Source organism: Mesoplodon bidens, assembly GCF_964165515.1.
Source record: "Mesoplodon bidens genome assembly, chromosome: 15".
NCBI classification, from domain to species: domain Eukaryota; kingdom Metazoa; phylum Chordata; class Mammalia; order Artiodactyla; family Ziphiidae; genus Mesoplodon; species Mesoplodon bidens.
In genome coordinates, this window is record NC_138171.1 from 67,575,165 (window position 1) to 67,592,266 (window position 17,102).

General features: G+C 53.7%; 1 protein-coding gene across 2 annotated transcripts in view; it reads right to left on the reverse strand.

Annotated features, from left to right (window-relative positions):
- RRBP1 (ribosome binding protein 1) overlaps positions 1-17,102 on the reverse strand; it is a 59,746-nt gene that overhangs the window by 27,750 nt on the left and 14,894 nt on the right. Inside the window, exons 2-3 of one of the 2 annotated variants that reach the window (XM_081255318.1) lie at positions 7,991-10,160; positions 2,617-4,127 (exon numbers count right to left, since the gene is read on the reverse strand). In XM_081255318.1, coding sequence (XP_081111444.1) covers positions 4,042-4,127; positions 7,991-10,139 — 2,235 coding nt within the window. In that variant the 5' untranslated portion in view covers positions 10,140-10,160 and the 3' untranslated portion in view covers positions 2,617-4,041. Of the gene's footprint in view, positions 1-2,616; positions 4,128-7,990; positions 10,161-17,102 lie in introns of those variants that run through there. The other variant, XM_081255317.1, reaches the window with a different exon arrangement.

The window sequence follows — 17,102 nt, forward strand, 5'->3', positions numbered from 1 at the left end:
TATGCACCTACTGTGTACCCTGCAGTCTGCAAAATCCTGGAAAGGCCTGTGGGACTCCCAGCTAGGAGAGGGGAGGAGACCCCGGACACAGAATCAGGCAGCAGAGCCACAGGGCACCTGGGGAAGCAGCCATGGCAGCAACACCGGCGAGGCTTTTAACGCAGGAGATGCTTGCGCCAAACACTACTGGGCGGAGAGCAGGAAGGGGAGGGAGCGGCAGGGATGACCCGAGGCTGGTGGAGCAGCGGCAGGTGGCACTGGCGTGGGTCCCAGGGATCCGGGCTTCACCTCGAGGGCAAAGGGGCAGTGCCTCGGAGTGAGCAACGTTTGCACTTGAGGACACCCGGGGGCCAAGGCTGGAGGCAGGTCAGGGAGGAGCCCAGGGCCGGGGCCGAGCGCACTTAGGAAGTGGGGTGGCGGTGACAACGCAGGGCTCTGACACACGGGTGGGGTACTGGAGGCCGGAGGAGAACTCCAACAGCAGAGACGCTCACGTCCCAGGGAACGTCCAGACCGCTTCTGAAGGCCTCTGCGCACACACGCAGGTGCAGGCCGAGTGGCAGCTGCTGGCTCGGAAGCCTGCAGGGGCGTCACCCCAACAGTGTGGGTGGGGGACTTGCACGCTCCCCCCAACAGGAAGCCAGATCCCAGCCTCGGGAAGCCCCCCAGGACATCCCCAATCACCTGAGCCAAACTCAGGTCAAAGGCCAGGGCCCCAGGAAGGGCCCCTGTGCCTCCTGGAAGCCCAGCACTTCCCAAGCAATCGTCAGATTCAGAAACAGAACCAAGCCCCCGACTCCCGCTGACCCCAAGTCCAGAGGGCGGCCACCGTGTCCAGAAACGAGGAACCTGGGCCACCCCACCCCCAGCTGCACGTTCACGGACAGTGGCCGTGAAGGGTCCTTCTGAGCCTTCGGAAAAGAGACCCTTCGAGGCCCTCGATGGAAGATCCACCAAATGCTTCAAGAGACAGAGCTGCAGCTCCTGCCGCCCTCACAACTGCTGGTCTGCACCATGGCGGTCAAGGGCAGCACGCACGTGGCCGACCCCAAGCCCGGCTCAGGCTGAAGCCCAGCACTGCCCAGGGCTTCTGCCTCCCAACAGGGTGCAGGCCTCAGATCAGCGGCTGCACTGGACCCTGGCAATGGCGTTTTAAGTGCACTGGAGCAAAGGACAAATAATGTCAAGAGCAACCCTACTTGGGGCCTTTGAATCAGGCCTTTTCATTTGGCTGGAGAAAAAAGTGATCTCTTGACTAACTGCGAGATTGTACACATAATGATGGCTAATGGAGTTTTTAAAAAATCCTATAAATTGAATGACTGTATTTTTCTCTTTATACTTTTGCTTTTCCCCCCAAATTTTAACAAAATTAATTTTAAATCTGAAAAAAGAACTAAAACACATCACAGTATTTCTTAAAGAAATACAACCCCTGGAGGGCCTTTGCGCAAGCTCCTTCCTCAGGCCTGAGGGGACCAGGAGGTCTGACCTACTGCCTGCAGGAAGGACGGGGGGCGTACAACCTCAGCCTCCTGCCCGGCAGTGACGGGAGCCACAGCGCCACCCCGTTTAAGAGAAGTGAACGGAGAGCCCTGGAAGAACGTCTTCCAGCAGCTTCTCTGAGACGTGACACCAGACTCGCCTCCCCAGGGGATGTTTTGTTCTTTCAAAAAGAAGAAAGGGAAAAGTTGAGTTTGAAGAACTTACACAGAAAGTGAAAAAAGCTCAGGAGCTCTGCAGTTTTCTTCAGAGCTTCAGACCCTGAGAAACTGAGTTAAGTTCAAAAGAGAGGCTCAAACGTAATCTCCACACCCCCCGCTCTGTGCCTCGGCCTGTGCCGGAGGGGCAGCTGCTGGTGGCTGAGCCTGGGCGGGCGCAGGCGGAGACCCAGGCCCGGCGTCCCAACTCGCCCTTCTGGGAAGTCTTGAAACAGAGCTGAGCTTTGGTTTCTGCTGTCCTAAAACAGGTAAAAATACAAACCCACCTTAAAGGAAGTTGGGGGATAAATGCACAGAAAGAGCCCCTCCCCACACACCAGGCTGGAGCACAGTGGGGCCGGTTCCCCGGGACCCCGGCCTCAGGCACAGCAGCCCGCAGGGCACAAAGGATGCGGGGGGAGGGGGGCGGGGGAGGGGACAGCAGGAGGCAGGGGTACAGCTACTGTCCAGTCACACGGCTCAAGATGAGGCCCTACAGGCCACAAACACCCCGACTGAAGGTCTCCTGGTGGGTCTGGCCCCTGCCCCGTTACGTTACAGGACACGACCCTATTCCTGCATCTCCCGGGGTCCGGCAGTGGCAGGGGGCCTCTCACAGCATGGAGCTGACACCCCTAGGATGCTGCCAGGTCCCGGATGCAGGAACTACCTTTCTCTCTCACCTGACCTCAGTCACCACCATCTGCTGGGTGCCCAGGGGCTGGGGCAGCCCAAGAAGCACTGGCCACTTCCCTTCCTCAACCTGCGCCCCCGAAGGAGCAGTTCTCTCTGCGGCTCAGAGGACGCTCGGGGCCCTGAGGTCAGGGCTGGGCCCCCTCCTGGCGCCCGAAGGGGTGGGACCTCCACTTTGGTACAAGGAGGGCCTGTTTCTTCAACTCACAGACAAAGAATGGAGTTTTGGTTTCTCTTCCATTAACAAGAATACGTGTTACAGAAAAACTGGAAAATGCAGAAGGGTGAAGGGAAGAAAATAAAATTCACCTATAGTCCTCCCCGCAAAGATGGCCTTTCTGCCCCGTGGACCTGTGAGCGCATCGGACTCAGCCGTCGTGGGGTCGTGCGGGCCGGTCTGAGGGTACCTCCACCTCCTGGAGGCTGGCTGGGCCCTAACGTGATGGCCTCTGGCCCCCGGTAGATGGCCCGCGTCCGCGTTAAGGGCCAGGGTCTGGCATGATGCCAGGCACAGAGTCCAAGAGGAGGGCCCCCCGGCCTCAGCCTCGCTCAGCAGTGATGCCCGCAAACCAAGCCCCCGTGGCAGCACGAGTCCCAGGACTCGGGCCCAACTCAGTTTCCAGAAGGTGCCTCCTGTCCGGCCCAAGTCTGGGCATCCAGTTCCCCAGGGCTGGCCCGCACTGTGTTTGCGTGGACTTCCTTCCAGGAGCTGAGGAACGGCCCTGCCGAGAGGGCCCCAAACCACCCCCACGTCCGCTTGCTTCCTGGGCAAGAAGCGTGCTTTCCTGATGAACACAAATACTCGCCGCGGTGGCTCTTAGAAAACAAACCAGCAGAGGCCTGGACGGTGCGGCCGACTCGGAAGCTTCCGTTCTGGAAGTTTCCACTTCGTGATGATTCCGTGAATCCCCTCTTTCCCAGACACTGGGAAAAGAATCCGTGCTTCTGTTTCAAAACCAAGTGTTTTCTCGTAGTCCACACCTGGGCTCCTGATGGCCCTGAAATCGCCCCCATCTCCACGGAGCCACGTGAGCACCGAGGTCAGGTTGGGGGGGGCGCTCACGTGGGCCCATCACCGCGGGAACTGTCCACTGCGCCAGGCCTCCAGAGGGTAAAGCGGATAGAGCTCGTCGTCCTAAATTAAAAATGCACCTGCCTTTTGACTTAGCAGTTACCTATCTAGGAATTTACATTACAGAGATACCCAGCGATACGTGTACGCCACTGTAGCATTAATTTCAGCAGCAAAAGAACGGCACACTGCTTCATGGCATTTAAATAAATGACGTTATGGTCACGCCGTGGGCTACGATGCAGCTGAAAGCGGCAGCCCCAGGGTGTGCTGAGGAACGAAGGAGGCAAGTCCGTCCCTGCAACGCAGGCCCGCTGCGTGTGCCATGGGATGAGCAGGGCATCTCCGGGGGCCCCCCAGGAGGTCGGTGGTGGCTGCGATGGAGTGGAGAGGAAGACTCTCCATTCTCACCTTCCACGCTTCCACACTGTTTGAATTTTGTTTGCTGGAAGCACACATTTACACAATAAATTTAAAAAAGGATTAGGAAGGTGGGTGTCCACTGTCAAGTCTGGTCAGGGACAAGGGGTGAAAACCTGTCACACAGCCTCGATTTGCTCCTGTACGAAGATCAGATCAGAAGTTCCGGAATAGCTCCAACTCGGGCCTGCGGAAGCGTGTCCTGTGCCCGCTCTCCTCTGGGGCTCCTGTCAGCGGAGGCCCTGCCGGGACAACCGGGTGTCAGGTAAGGCCTGGACAACTGAGGGAGCCACCCCAGCTCCAGGGCTGCTCTTGCTGCTGACATGCCACGTGTGTGGGCCAGCCACAGGCTCTGGGAGCTCACTCACGGCTTCGGTGACGCGCGGGGCGACGGGGAGCTCACTCCCACCCCACTCAGGACACAGATAGAACAAAGACGGAGGAAGTCCTGACGCCACCACAGGGCTTCAAAGACAAGTCCATTTTCACGGGGCCTCCTGCAAGGTGACCCAAGAGGCTCCCTCATTCCCGATGGCTCTTGTTTAGAAAAGCTTTGTCCAGTAGAACCTTCTGTGCTGATGGAGATGGTCTTCATCTGCACTGTCCAAACGGGTAGCCACTGGCCCTGTGGAACTACTGAGACCTTGAGTGCGGTTTTCACTCTGACTTTTGACTGATTTGAATGTTAACTGGCCCCACGTGACCAGCAGTTCCTGTACCGGTCAGCGCAGCCCCAGAACCTAGCTCTCTGGTGCCAACGGTTAAACCTCGTGGCCCTGGATCCTTCCCTGCCCGAGCCCGGGTCCCTCCCCCAAGCTCCCTCCCCAGCCTGCTCCGCACCAGCGACACAGACCACCACCCCAAACCATCTCCCTCATCCCCCTGGCATGGTCATCAGGACACCTCACCCCCCAAGGCATTCACACCTCCAGGCCCCTGAGTTTCTGGATGCCCAGGGCCAGCCAGCCAGCGGGGATCTGTCCACAGTTCCCTCGAGGGGGTACCCGTGGCCCTGAAGAAATGGAGTGGGCGGCCCCCAAACCGACTGAGTCCCGGCTGGCAGGCAAGGAGATCAAGGGCAGGCAGCCAGGGGTGACCTCAGCCTTTCAGGTCAAGGGAGGAGCACAGAACATGAGGTGTAACTAAGTGAAGGGAACGCGGCCTGCTTCTCACTGGGCAACACGGCCACAGGGCCAAAAGCTCGATGTGAGTCAGATGAACTGGACCCCAAGCTCCACAAACAAGCTGTGACCGCAAGGGCAGTGTCAGCCGGTTCCATGAGCCACGGGAAAAGCCGAGCTGCCCGTCCACACCCGTCCTCGTATCCTCAACCACCATGGCTGTGGCAGACATGGCTCAGCGGGGAATGCGGGGCAAGTCAGAGCGACAGGCGCACTCTGCCCTCGGGAAGCGGTCCTTCACAGGCGCAGCTGCAAAGCTGCTCGAAGCCAAGCCCTTACCGAAAGAGCCCACCTCCCTTTCCTGCCCCCACCCCCAGCAGACTCGGGGCCCTGACCATCACTGCAACAGCACCGGCATCTCCGGGGAGCTGCTTAGAAACGCAGCACCTCGGGCCCCGCTGGGAACCACTGAGTCTTTATCTTAACAAGACCCTGCACGTCAAAGCCTGAGAAGCCCTGCCCTGGGGGGATCTCCACGGAGACGGTGGGGGTGGGGGTGGGGGGGGCAGCAGCGGACAGGGGCCTGCATCCACTTTGAGGGCCCACCAACCGTGGGAAAACGGGGGAAAGCACACGGGGCACGTCCAGGAAAATGAAAAACCGCAAGCGTGTCCCCCACGTTTCCGACTCTTCAGAGTTGAAGACTGAAGCAATTTACCGCTCAGGTGTCACATCACCCGCAGGCCACCCGGTGTGGCTGTGCTCTCTTTGGGGCCTGTCCGCGTGCTACGTGGCTGGCCGTGTGGCCCAGCGCCCCGCCCTTCCTGATTTTCTCCCTGCCACCTCGGAGTCACGGCCCCCTGCCACCTGAGTTGATCGGTACTAATTTCGGCCATCTTTCCTATTTTCTGGGGTTTGATTTCTTTTTACGTTAACTCCAATATGATACACACCTGACATTTTCACAGGGGCTAAGCAGACCCTTCCAAACCGTAAACATCCTGCCCAGGATCACTGCCTTGACCTGTCCCCTCCCCGCCCTGAAGTGCAGGTGAGATGCAGTCTAGTTAGGACCACTCTCTTCCCTGACCTGCTGGCCTCGGTCCAGCACCCTACTGTAATTACAATAGTTTGGGACTGTGTTCACACATCAGACAGAACCGGTCTTCCAATAGCCACTTGAAAATCTATTCAGTATTCTTATTTATTTTTCCCTCCAGAGGGGACTTTTAAGCCCACTGAAATTTTGGCAGGAAGAATAGTAAACTACTAAGTTAACTTGGGAGTGACTATCATTTTATCTGCAATATTTAATCTTTCTTATCCTGAACCATGGTATTTTTTCTGTTCAAATTTCCTCTTATACCTCCTCAGGTGAGCTGCTCTGTGGGTTCACACAGGTCGTTAAGTTAGGTCTTCCTCCCAACAAGGTTCTTTATTACCTGCAAATTAGGACAATTTTGCCTTCCTTTCTAATATTATCATGTTTCTGTTTCATACCTTACTTCAATGGCCAAAGCCATACACAGTAACGATGACCACAGGAAGCTCTAGTCTGAACACACCTGATGCGCGAGAAGCCAGAGAACAGGCGGCTCTCACCTGCATCCCCGTCTTCTGCCTCGAATGCCCTCCTCCCAGGGTCAAGTGGAGCATCCCCGTGAAGACAGGGCAGTGTGCTCTCCCTCCGCCACGGAGTCAGGGCTGAGGCTGAGCGCCTGGGTTTTCAAAGGGCCTGAGAGGCTGACATGGCCTGTGGGGCAAGGTGGGCCGGTCCCTGACCCTCACATGGGACAAGTGTTGCCTGAGTAAATGTCCCCCCAGAAGTTGGGGCGGAGGAAACAGCAAAGCGGATACAGCTTCACAGAGGGAAAAAACGTAGGGCCCTGCCTACCTGGCACAGGTCCAAACGTTTCAAAGCCCGTAATGGACCTCACCACGACAAATGCAATTAATTTTCCAAATCAACTAATGGCTAACCTAAGAAAGAAAGAAAGAAATCTAGAGAGAAAGAAAGAAGAGAGAGAGAGAGAAACGGAGGGAGGGAGCAAGAAAACATCAGACTACTGTATCAAGTGAGAGATGAATATGAAACAGGAACTCACGGGCCCAATTTCTACAGTAATCCGTACTAAAAAGATAACAGAAATTCATGTTCTACATTATCTAATATATGTATCTGATACATTATATCTATTTTAATGTTCTATTAATGCTCCATTACATGATGGGGGTGGGGAGGTAGCGAAGAGCGAAAACTGGGAGGCAGGGGTGTGGATGCCATTGTTTCTCAGAAACGTCATCCTACTGCTATTCATGCAACAAACATCTAGAAGAGAACAAAGCTATGCTAAAGCACCAGGTGAGGTAAGAATGCAGAACAGGCTGACAGAACGCAGCCAGACATTTGAGAAAGACTGCAAGACACGGAACTGTCCTAGACTGGGTGTGGATGGAGTCACTGCTCCTAATTCCTCACCTCTCCTCAACTCACACCTTTTCCCAGGTCACTCCGCAGCCCCTCCCACTGGGGACAGTAGACTTCCTGCCCTTTGACTCAGGCTCAGTCTCATGGCCTGCTCTAGCCAACAGGATGCTGGTTTGAGCAGTGCCCTTTCACAGCTCTGCCACAACCGTGGGAGGGCCTCTGCCCTCGAGAGTCACTGATGCCTCGGCCAGGGCCCCAGAAGAAACACGTAGAAGAGACCTATGTTCAACCTGCAGCAGGAGCTGAACCAATTAAACTGCAGCACGAAGCAGAGCCACCAGCCGAGATAACCCCGACCAGTCAACCTCCAGCCAAGTCAACAGAAACATGAACAGGAATAAACGACTGACACTGTAAGACCCTGAATTCTGGGATGTTTGTTATGCAGCCATGTGGCGATAGCTGACTGATACAGACGGCTTCCCCAAAGGGAATCCATAAGCCACTTAAAGACAGCTTTTCCCTCCAAATTCATAAAGAAATCAAAGCTACTCACCAGGCTCACCTTTCTTCTTAGATCCAGACTTCTTCTTCGCAGGAGCCTCTTGCTTTGGTGCCTCCTGGCTCTGGACCAAATCTGCATTTTTGCCCTGGATAGGAGCTGACTCTGCCTTTTTACCCTGGTTGGCAGATGCATCCACCTTTTTGCCCTGGTTGGGGGCCCCTTCTGACTTTCTGCCCTGGTTCAAGGTTCCCTCTGCCTTTTTGCCTTGATTGGGGGCCCCTTCTGCTTTCTTCCCCTGGTTTTCTGCCTTTGTGCCCTGATTAGCAACCGAATCTGCCTTTTTGCCCTGATTCTGGCCCCCCTCCGCTTTCCTGCCCTGGTTGGAGGTCCCCTCTGCCTTCTTCCCCTGGTTGGAGGTCCCCTCTGCCTTCTTCCCCTGGTTGGGAGCCCCCTCTGCCTTCTTCCCCTGGTTGGGAGCCCCCTCTGCCTTCTTCCCCTGGTTGGGGCCCCCCTCTGCCTTCTTCCCCTGGTTGGGAGCCCCCTCTGCCTTCTTGCCCTGGTTGGGGGTTCCCTCTGCCTTTTTACTCTGGTTCTGAACCACTTCTACTTTTTTGCCCTGATTGGGGCTCCCCTCTACCTTTTTGCCCTGGTTTGGGGTACCTTCCTCTTTTTTGCCCTGATTCTGGGCCCCCTCTGCCTTCTTGCCCTGGTTGGAGGCCCCCTCTGCCTTCTTTCCCTGGTTGGAGGCCCCTTCTGCCTTCTTGCCCTGGTTGGGCGTCCCCTCTGCCTTCTTGCCCTGGTTCTGGGCCCCCTCTGCCTTCTTGCCCTGGTTGGAGGCCCCTTCTGCCTTCTTGCCCTGGTTCTGGGCCCCCTGTGTCTTCTTGCCTTGGTTGGGGGTCCCTTCTGCCTTCTTGCCCTGATTCTGGGTCCCTTCTGCCTTCTTGCCCTGATTCTGGGTCCCTTCTGCCTTCTTGCCCTGATTCTGTGCCCCCTCTGCCTTCTTGCCCTGATTCTGTGCCCCCTCTGCCTTCTTGCCCTGATTCTGGGCCCCCTCTGCCTTCTTGCCCTGATTCTGGGCCCCCTCTGCCTTCTTGCCCTGGTTGGGGGCCCCCTCTGCCTTCTTGCCCTGATTCTGGGCCCCCTCTGCCTTCTTGCCCTGATTCTGGGCCCCCTCTGCCTTCTTGCCCTGGTTCTGGGCCCCCTCTGCCTTCTTGCCCTGGTTCTGGGCCCCTTCTGCCTTCTTGCGCTGGTTGGGGGTCCCCTCTGCCTTCTTGCCCTGGTTCGGGGCCCCCTCTGCCTTCTTGCCCTGGTTGGGGGCCCCCTCTGCCTTCCTGCCCTGGTTGGGGGCCCCCTCTGCCTTCTTGCCCTGGTTCTGGGCCCCGTCTGCCTTCTTGCCCTGGTTGGGGGCCCCCTCTCCCTTCTTGCCCTGGTTCTGGGCCCCCTCTCCCTTCTTGCCCTGGTTCTGGGCCCCCTCTGCCTTCTTGCCCTGGTTGGGGGCCCCTTCTCCCTTCTTGCCCTGGTTCTGGGCCCCCTCTCCCTTCTTGCCCTGGTTCTGGGCCCCCTCTGCCTTCTTGCCCTGGTTCTGGGCCCCCTCTGCCTTCTTGCCCTGCATAGCACTGGTGGCAGAGGCACTGCCCTTGGCACCCACTGGGGACACAACCACCATAGGGACCTCCTTGGGAGCGGCTTCCAAAATGGCAGCCTTTGAGGCAAGAACCTGGATGGAATTTACTACTGAACTGACTGCTGGTTCCACCTTTGCCACTTTTTTCTCCTTCTTCTTTTTGTCCTTAGGGGAAGAAGCCGGCTTCTCCTGGGGCATGGCTGGTACTGTGGCTACAGGGGGAATGACCACGGGGGACTGGACTGGGGTTGGAGCCACCGCCACTGCGGGCGCCCGCACTGGGTCCTTGGGGAGGATGGTCACGTTGGGGCCTGGCTCATGGTCAGGTATCTTCCCGTTGGGTTTCTCGTCCTTTTTCTTGGTCTTTCCTTTCTTCTCCACTGTTTTCTCCTTCTTCTTCTTCTCCACTTTCTGGTGGTGAGTCTTCGCCATCTCCTTGCGCTGGTTGGCTAGAGCTTCTTCATACGACGTCTCCTTCATGGAGAACGTCGACACCAGGAAGATGCCGATGGCGGAAACGACCATGAATCCACCAAAGACCACAACCCCCAAGGTCTGGGTGTCGTAAATATCCATCCTGGCTTGCTTTCCTTTCACCTGCCAAATACATACATGTCAATTACTTTTTGTAGAAACTGAGGTATTCAACAAGCGCCAACCCCACCCCCAACACCTGACTTACAGTTTCACTAACTCTTCATAATGATAAAGTGAAGGAAGAAACAAACTCAGGCCATCTCTGACGTCACCCATTCTCCCCGCCCCCTTCAGAAGTGAGCAACTCTTACATAAGATATTCCATTAGTGCCAGGATATACGAAGCCATGGAGAGAGAGCAGCGAGGAGCTCTATAACCAGGGCACATCACACCCAGGAGACTCAGATGCTGTGCTCCCAGTTCATGATGTTCCCCACCACAGGGGTCAAAGATGCACATGTGCACAAGCACCGGCCAGGTGTGAGACAACTGGGGGTAGTGAGGACTGTAGCAAACTGCCCCACTACATTAGGGCCAGGTGACGTCCAGCCACAGCTGATGACTGTAGACATGCGGGCACTGTGTTGAGAGATCTTTTGCTTTCTCACATTAGGACAGAAATTTTTTTTTTGCTTAACGTGAAGTTGACTGATTTTAAAAATACCATGTGGGCTTCCCTGGTGGTGCAGTGGTAAAGAGTCCGCCTGCCGATGCAGGGGACACGGGTTCGTGCCCTGGTCCGGGAAGATCCCGCATGCCGCAGAGCGGCTGGGCCCGTGAGCCATGGCCGCTGGGCCTGTGCGTCCGGAGCCTGTGCTCCGCAACGGGAGAGGCCACAACAGTGAGAGGCCCGCATACCGCTAAAAAAAAAAAAAAAAAAACCCAAAAAAAACCATGTGAGTCAAACCAAACACAGCTGCCGGCTCTCAGCCACAGCGTCCAGGCCAGCAGGCCCTCGCGAGCCATCTGACTCTCTGCTGCCTCCACTTCCTCCAGTGCTGATAAACACAATTACCCAGGGCCCAAGATGAGAACCTATGCATTACAATCCGGAAAGGTGATCAAAATTTGGTGAGGAAAAATGGCCTTTAACCAGTGATAGCTCCGAAGAGCTATGCAACCTGCAAACTTGCACATTAGGAAACAGGAAATATCAGTCTTGGGACGCCGACCAAGTAAGACTCCAGGTTTGGAATTTCATATCCAGAAGCTGCAAAGAGGGAGGAGGGCAGTGTCACCAGGTCCACTCCTCGCCCTGGGGAGGGGACCCTTTGCCTGATGACAAACTCCCAATCAAGAGGATGAACCACCACTTCTTGCTGGCCGGGGACCAAAGTCCATAGGGTCAGAGGTGGCCAGGTCCACACCCATCAGCTGTCAGCCAGGCTGAATCTGACTTCAGTGAGAAACTCCAACAGGTTCATTTCTTGGATACGTTCAACTTTTATCAACTAATTTTGATGCTACTATAATCACATTCCAGTCCCCTGAACTGGGGAGTGAGAAACAGCTCCCCCAGGAGGACCAGCAGTGGACCTGAGCAGGGAACGCAATGGTGAGAGGTAGGGGAGGAAGGCAGAAAGGGGGAGAGCTGAACGGCCCCCAGGTCCCCAGAGCACAGTTTCGCCGTCTTTCTACAGAACCCTTGCGGTAAGAGAGTGGAACGCACTCTGCTCTCCACAGTGCTAAGTCCCTCAGCTGCGGCTGCGACACTTACTTCACCCAGACTGTCACCGGGCCTGCAGCTCCAGGACAAGCTCCACAGTCCACTCCTCAGGCCCAAGGTGGACTCCTGGGGCAGCGGGTTCTGACCCCGGGTCATGGGTTCTGGCAGCGAGATGCACAGCCAGGGCCCCTCACACATGACAGTCGGGAGAGGCCACCACACACGAGCCCTTCGGGATCCTCGCAGCCAAGTGTGCAAAAGGCCTGGAGGGGGGTCCCGCGGGCGGGAGGACAGGGACAAGAAGCTGGAACGTTCCAGGCCCCGTTCTAACCCTGCTGCTTGGAGGGCGTCCACCAACTGAAACTCCGGGTCCTCACAAGCACCCCTCAGAACTTCGCCAACACGGACACGTTTCAGGTACAAAGCAACACCATAATCACTATATCCATCCTATTCAGATGACAAAAACCTTTTGACCTTCTGTGCAGCACAGGGAACTCTACTCAATGCTCTGTAATGACCTACATGGGAAAAGAATCTGAAAAAGAACGGATACAGAACTCCTTTGAAACACCCCTTCTCCAGAGGGAGCACCACGCCTGGGGCCCGGGTCACCCCGGCTGAGGGTCCATAAGCCCCGGGTGGCGTCCCCAACAAGCCCTGGAGGGCGGGTCCCCTGGAGCCCCAGGGCCACCAGCCCCCACGATGGGCGCCTGCCCCCACCGTGGGCTCTGCAGATGTGTGGTTTGGTTAGAAAAGCCACGGTTGAAAAGTCAGCTTTGACTCTCAAGTTAGGCAAACACGGGATACAAAAATATATTCTCTGTCAGGGGCAGAGTGGAGAGAAGCCAGCTGGGAGAGCACTTCCCTCCGCAGTGGACAGTCGGATATCTGAGTCCATCACAGATGTGCCTTCCCAACTCCGCAGGACCGCTGCTCCAGAAAGAAATTGCATCCCCACCACTAACTCCTGAGTAAGAGTTTCTTTGAAAGGACGCTTTCACAGGAAAATGAAAAGCCCCAGATTTATGGTAACTCAGTGAAACAGTGAAGGCTCAGGACACATCACCATCACCACGGACAGCCAAGAAGTCGAGGTGGAAGCCGCCTTCCCGCTGCCCCACAGAGTCGGCTCCTGCTCGAGGGACGGGAGTACCACCCGTGCTCACAGGCACAGCAAAGACAGCGATGCCTCAAGGACGCTCTCAAGGTCAGCCTTCAAGGTCAGCGTTCCGACGCTTCGCTTCTGAAATCCCCACCATGGTAAAAGGCCCCCAGCGGGAATATCCCGCAGGGTTTTCCCAAGGGCCGTGCCCAGGAGGGCAAAGAATCCGGCCAACCGTGCCACTGCATCCTGTGTGTGCTGACCACAAAGAACCTGCACTCTGTCAATCCTGGAAACCTCTGAAATGTGCACTCTTATTTACTATGGCCAGTCCGCTTAGAATGCAAAGCAGAAAGGTGAAGGCCTGCCAGGGCAGGGGGCAGGAGACTGCCCAGAGGCTCGGGGACCACTCCCAGGCTTGGCCGGCTGACACGCCCTGGGCCACCTCGGGGCTCCTCAGAGAATGGCTTTCCTCTGCTCCTGGGAGTAAGAACTTGGGAACAGAAGTTAAGTGGACGCCCCAGGCACGGACTACATTTGCTGATCCGTGTGGCCTGACCTGGCTTGTCCAGTCTGGCCAGTTCAGTCCAACTTGGCAACGGGGATCTGGGGGCGTTTTGCGAAAAGGGCCCTCAACAGCACCCCTGGGGTGAGGTCTCATCACTCTCCAGCTGCTCCTCGGGGGCCACATGTGGGCCCTTGGAGAAGCCACGGCAGGGGTGCGAGATGAAGCCTCCCGACTCAGCCCAAGCCCCATTTCCTGGGCGTTCGGTGACTTACCAGGAAGGCACAATCTAAAACACAACGACAATGAAATGGAGACACTAGCAGATACGGCTGCATCAGGATCGCTGTCTCCTTGTTTTTGTAAATATTATGAAATATTTCAAATATACGGAAGATGAAGAAAAACATCGTGAACGTCCATTTACCTACCACCCAGGTTTAGCAAATTCAAACCTCTTTCCCCATTTACTTGAGATACATTTATGCAGTAGCTCATCCTTCTCTCCAGAGAGAACCAACACTCAGAATGCCACCACTTCCACACGCGTGCGTGTGTGCTTACACATGTCCAGCACCGCTACGGTGAGGGCTGCGTGAGACACCACTGCGGGCATCACCGGGCAGCATTTCATCCTCTAGGACATACCGCCGGGCCCAGGGCTGCTCCCCCAGGGCAGTGCCGCGAGCCCCGCCCTCTGCGTCCCCACCATCTCCTCCTGCGCTCACACCCGGATGCGTCCCCATGTGCCTCCCATGGTGAGCAGCCCTTCACGCTGCTTCCACGACACTGTCTGCTCATACCCTTGGCCCATTTTCTGAAGGGCTGTCTTTTCCCCTCATTTGTAGGTGTCCTTTACACATTTGGATATTAACCATTTGTATCCAAGTCTGTGGTTTGTTTTTCAACCAATTTTGTTTGAAAAACTGTTACACTGTTTTGTTTTACAGTGTTTTCTTGTTTCATTGCTACCACCCCAGAGTCAAAGAGAACCTGTTTCCTTTTTCTTTTTTTAAGGAAAAATCTGTTGCTATCCTTTAAATCTAAATAATTACTCAGTTGTGTTGGAGAAAGGCAACGCATTCCTAGGGGTCACAACGCAAAAGGAACAAAGGGGTTGATAGAGTGAAAACCTCCCTTACACCCCTGACTCTCAGCCACCCAGGTTCCAACCACTGGGAGACAAGTCCTTTCACTGTTTATTTTCTTCTACAAACTTCAGAACACTTTTCACAGTTGGGTTTCTAATCACCTGGGATCTACTCTGGCATAGGACAGGAAATAGGGTCAGCTTCCCCCACGGCTTAAGTTACCCAGCGCCCCTTCTGGACTGGTCCATCCCCCCTACCCCCTGACTTTCACAGCCGCCTCTGTCCCATCTGGTTTGCAGTGAACGTGGATCCCTCACCGGACTCACACTTTGTTCCACCTAAATGTTATTTACGCCCTGCATCAATACTACATTTTGGTCTATGCATCCCTTTCAAAAATTCTACTGGAACTTTTTTTTTTTTTTTTTTTGCGGTACGCGGGCCTCTCACTGTTGTGGCCTCTCCCGTTGCGGAGCACAGGCTCCGGACGTGCAGGCTTAGCAACCATGGCTCACGGGCCCAGCCGCTCCGCGGCATGTGGGATCTTCCCGGACCGGGGCACGAACCCGTGTCCCCTGCATCGGCAGGCGGACTCTCAACCATTGCGCCACCAGGGAAGCCCTCTACTGGAACTTTTATTTGAAACACACTGAATCTACAGGTGAGCATGGGGAGAGCCGGTGCTGTATGCTCTGGGAGCTGTCGGTGAATGGACTGTGTAGCACTCATTTCAACCTTCTTTTATACTTGCAGGGAGCCTTTATGATCTTCTCTATAGAAGTCTTACACATCTGTTGTTAAGGTTATTGCTATTTTTAAATGTACTAGAAAAAGATTTCTTTTTCTTTTTCTAGCTACAGACAACCAGCAAAGTTATTCATTTTTGCATGTGTGTCATTTACCCAAATATTATGCTAAACTCTCATCACATCCAGGAGTTTGTGGATTCTCTTCAAGAAAAATCACCTATGAAAAGAGAGTAATTTCTTGCTTTCTAAGCCACACCATCGCTCCTCTCTCGTCTCACAGGGCTGGCTCCAGGCTCGCTGGTCTCACGGCCGAGTCTCCACTTCTGATCCTTCACTGTTAGATGCTGTGTTGACTGTAGGCTTTTGGTAGAAACCTTTGATCAGGTTAAGCTATCTTATATTCCTAGTTACCTTTCCTTTTTTAATAGGGTATTTTAGCACATGCTTTCTCTTTACCACTTGACATTTAATCTGAATTGGATTGAATTAAAAGAATATATTCTAATGTTAACTCACAGATGGTTCTGATGGTGTAAACACTCCTTGACGGTGGGTCTTTTCTTTCCTAATCCCTCACTAGATTTGGTCGGTTCACAGTTTTATGTGGGATTCGGGTGACTGTGCTGTCAAATGGGGGAAGTCAGAGCTCATCCTCAGACTGTTCTTACACAGTCTTGGTAGCAAGGTCACTTGAGTCCCGTTAAGATGAGCTACAGAGCATTCCTTTTCCTCCATCCTTTGTAGGTTCACAAGAACTTGCCTGTAAAACTGTCAGAATCTGGTGTTTTGATATCTGTTCTTGGAGGGGGTAGAGTGGGTAGAGAGCTGATTTTTCTTTAACTAAAGTATAGTTGCTGTATATTATATAAGTTACAGGTATACAATGCAGTGATTCACAATTTTGAAAGGTTTTTAAAGTATAAACCTACTCCATTTATAGTTATTATAAAATATTGGCTATACTCCCCATGTTGTACAATAGACCCCTGTAGCTTATTTTATATCTAATAGTTTGTGCCTCTTAATCTCCTACCCCTCTCTTGCCCCTCCCCGCTTCCCTCTCCCCAATGGCAACCACTAGTTTGTTCTCTATACTGTGAATCTGCTTTTTTTTTGTTATATTCACTAGTTTGTTGTATTTTTTAGATTCCACATATAAGTGACATCATATGGTATTTTTCTTTCTCTGTCTGACTTATTTCACTTAGCACAATACCTTCTAGGTTCACCCATGTTGTCGCAAATGGCAAAATTTCATTCTTTTTTATGGCTGAGTAGTATTCCATCATATACGTGTGTGTATATATAAATATATATGCCATATATATATCATATCTTCTTTTATCCATTCATCTGTCGATGGACATTTAGGTTGTTTCCATGTCTTGGCTATTGTAAATAGTGCTGCTATGAACACTGGGGTGCATGTATATTTCTGAATTAGTGTTTTTGTTTTTTTCAGATATATACTCAGGAGTAGGAGTGCTGGGTCATATGGTAGTTCTATTTTTAGTTTTTTGAGGAACCTCCACACTGTTCTGTTTTCCACAGTGGCTGCACCAATTTACATTCCCACCAACAGTGTATGAAGGTTCCCTTTGGCAGAGAGCTCATTTTTAATTGCTATTTCAATTTCAATGATGATTCCAGAACCAGCTTTTGGGTTTGTGATCCAATCTATATAATTAATTTTCATTATTCCTTCCTCCAACTTCCATTGGTTTATACTGTTCTAACTTCTTGACATGAACACTCCACGATCACGGATTTATCAGTTTCTCCTGGGAATCTGTCATTTGTGCTTTATTTGGAGGGCATCTTATTAGATGAATATAAGATCAGAATTGTTACATCTTTCTGATAAAGTGCCTACTATTTTTTCCTTTATTATAAAGTGATCCTCTTTTTTTTTTTTTTTTTTTTGCGGTACGCGGGCCTCTCACTG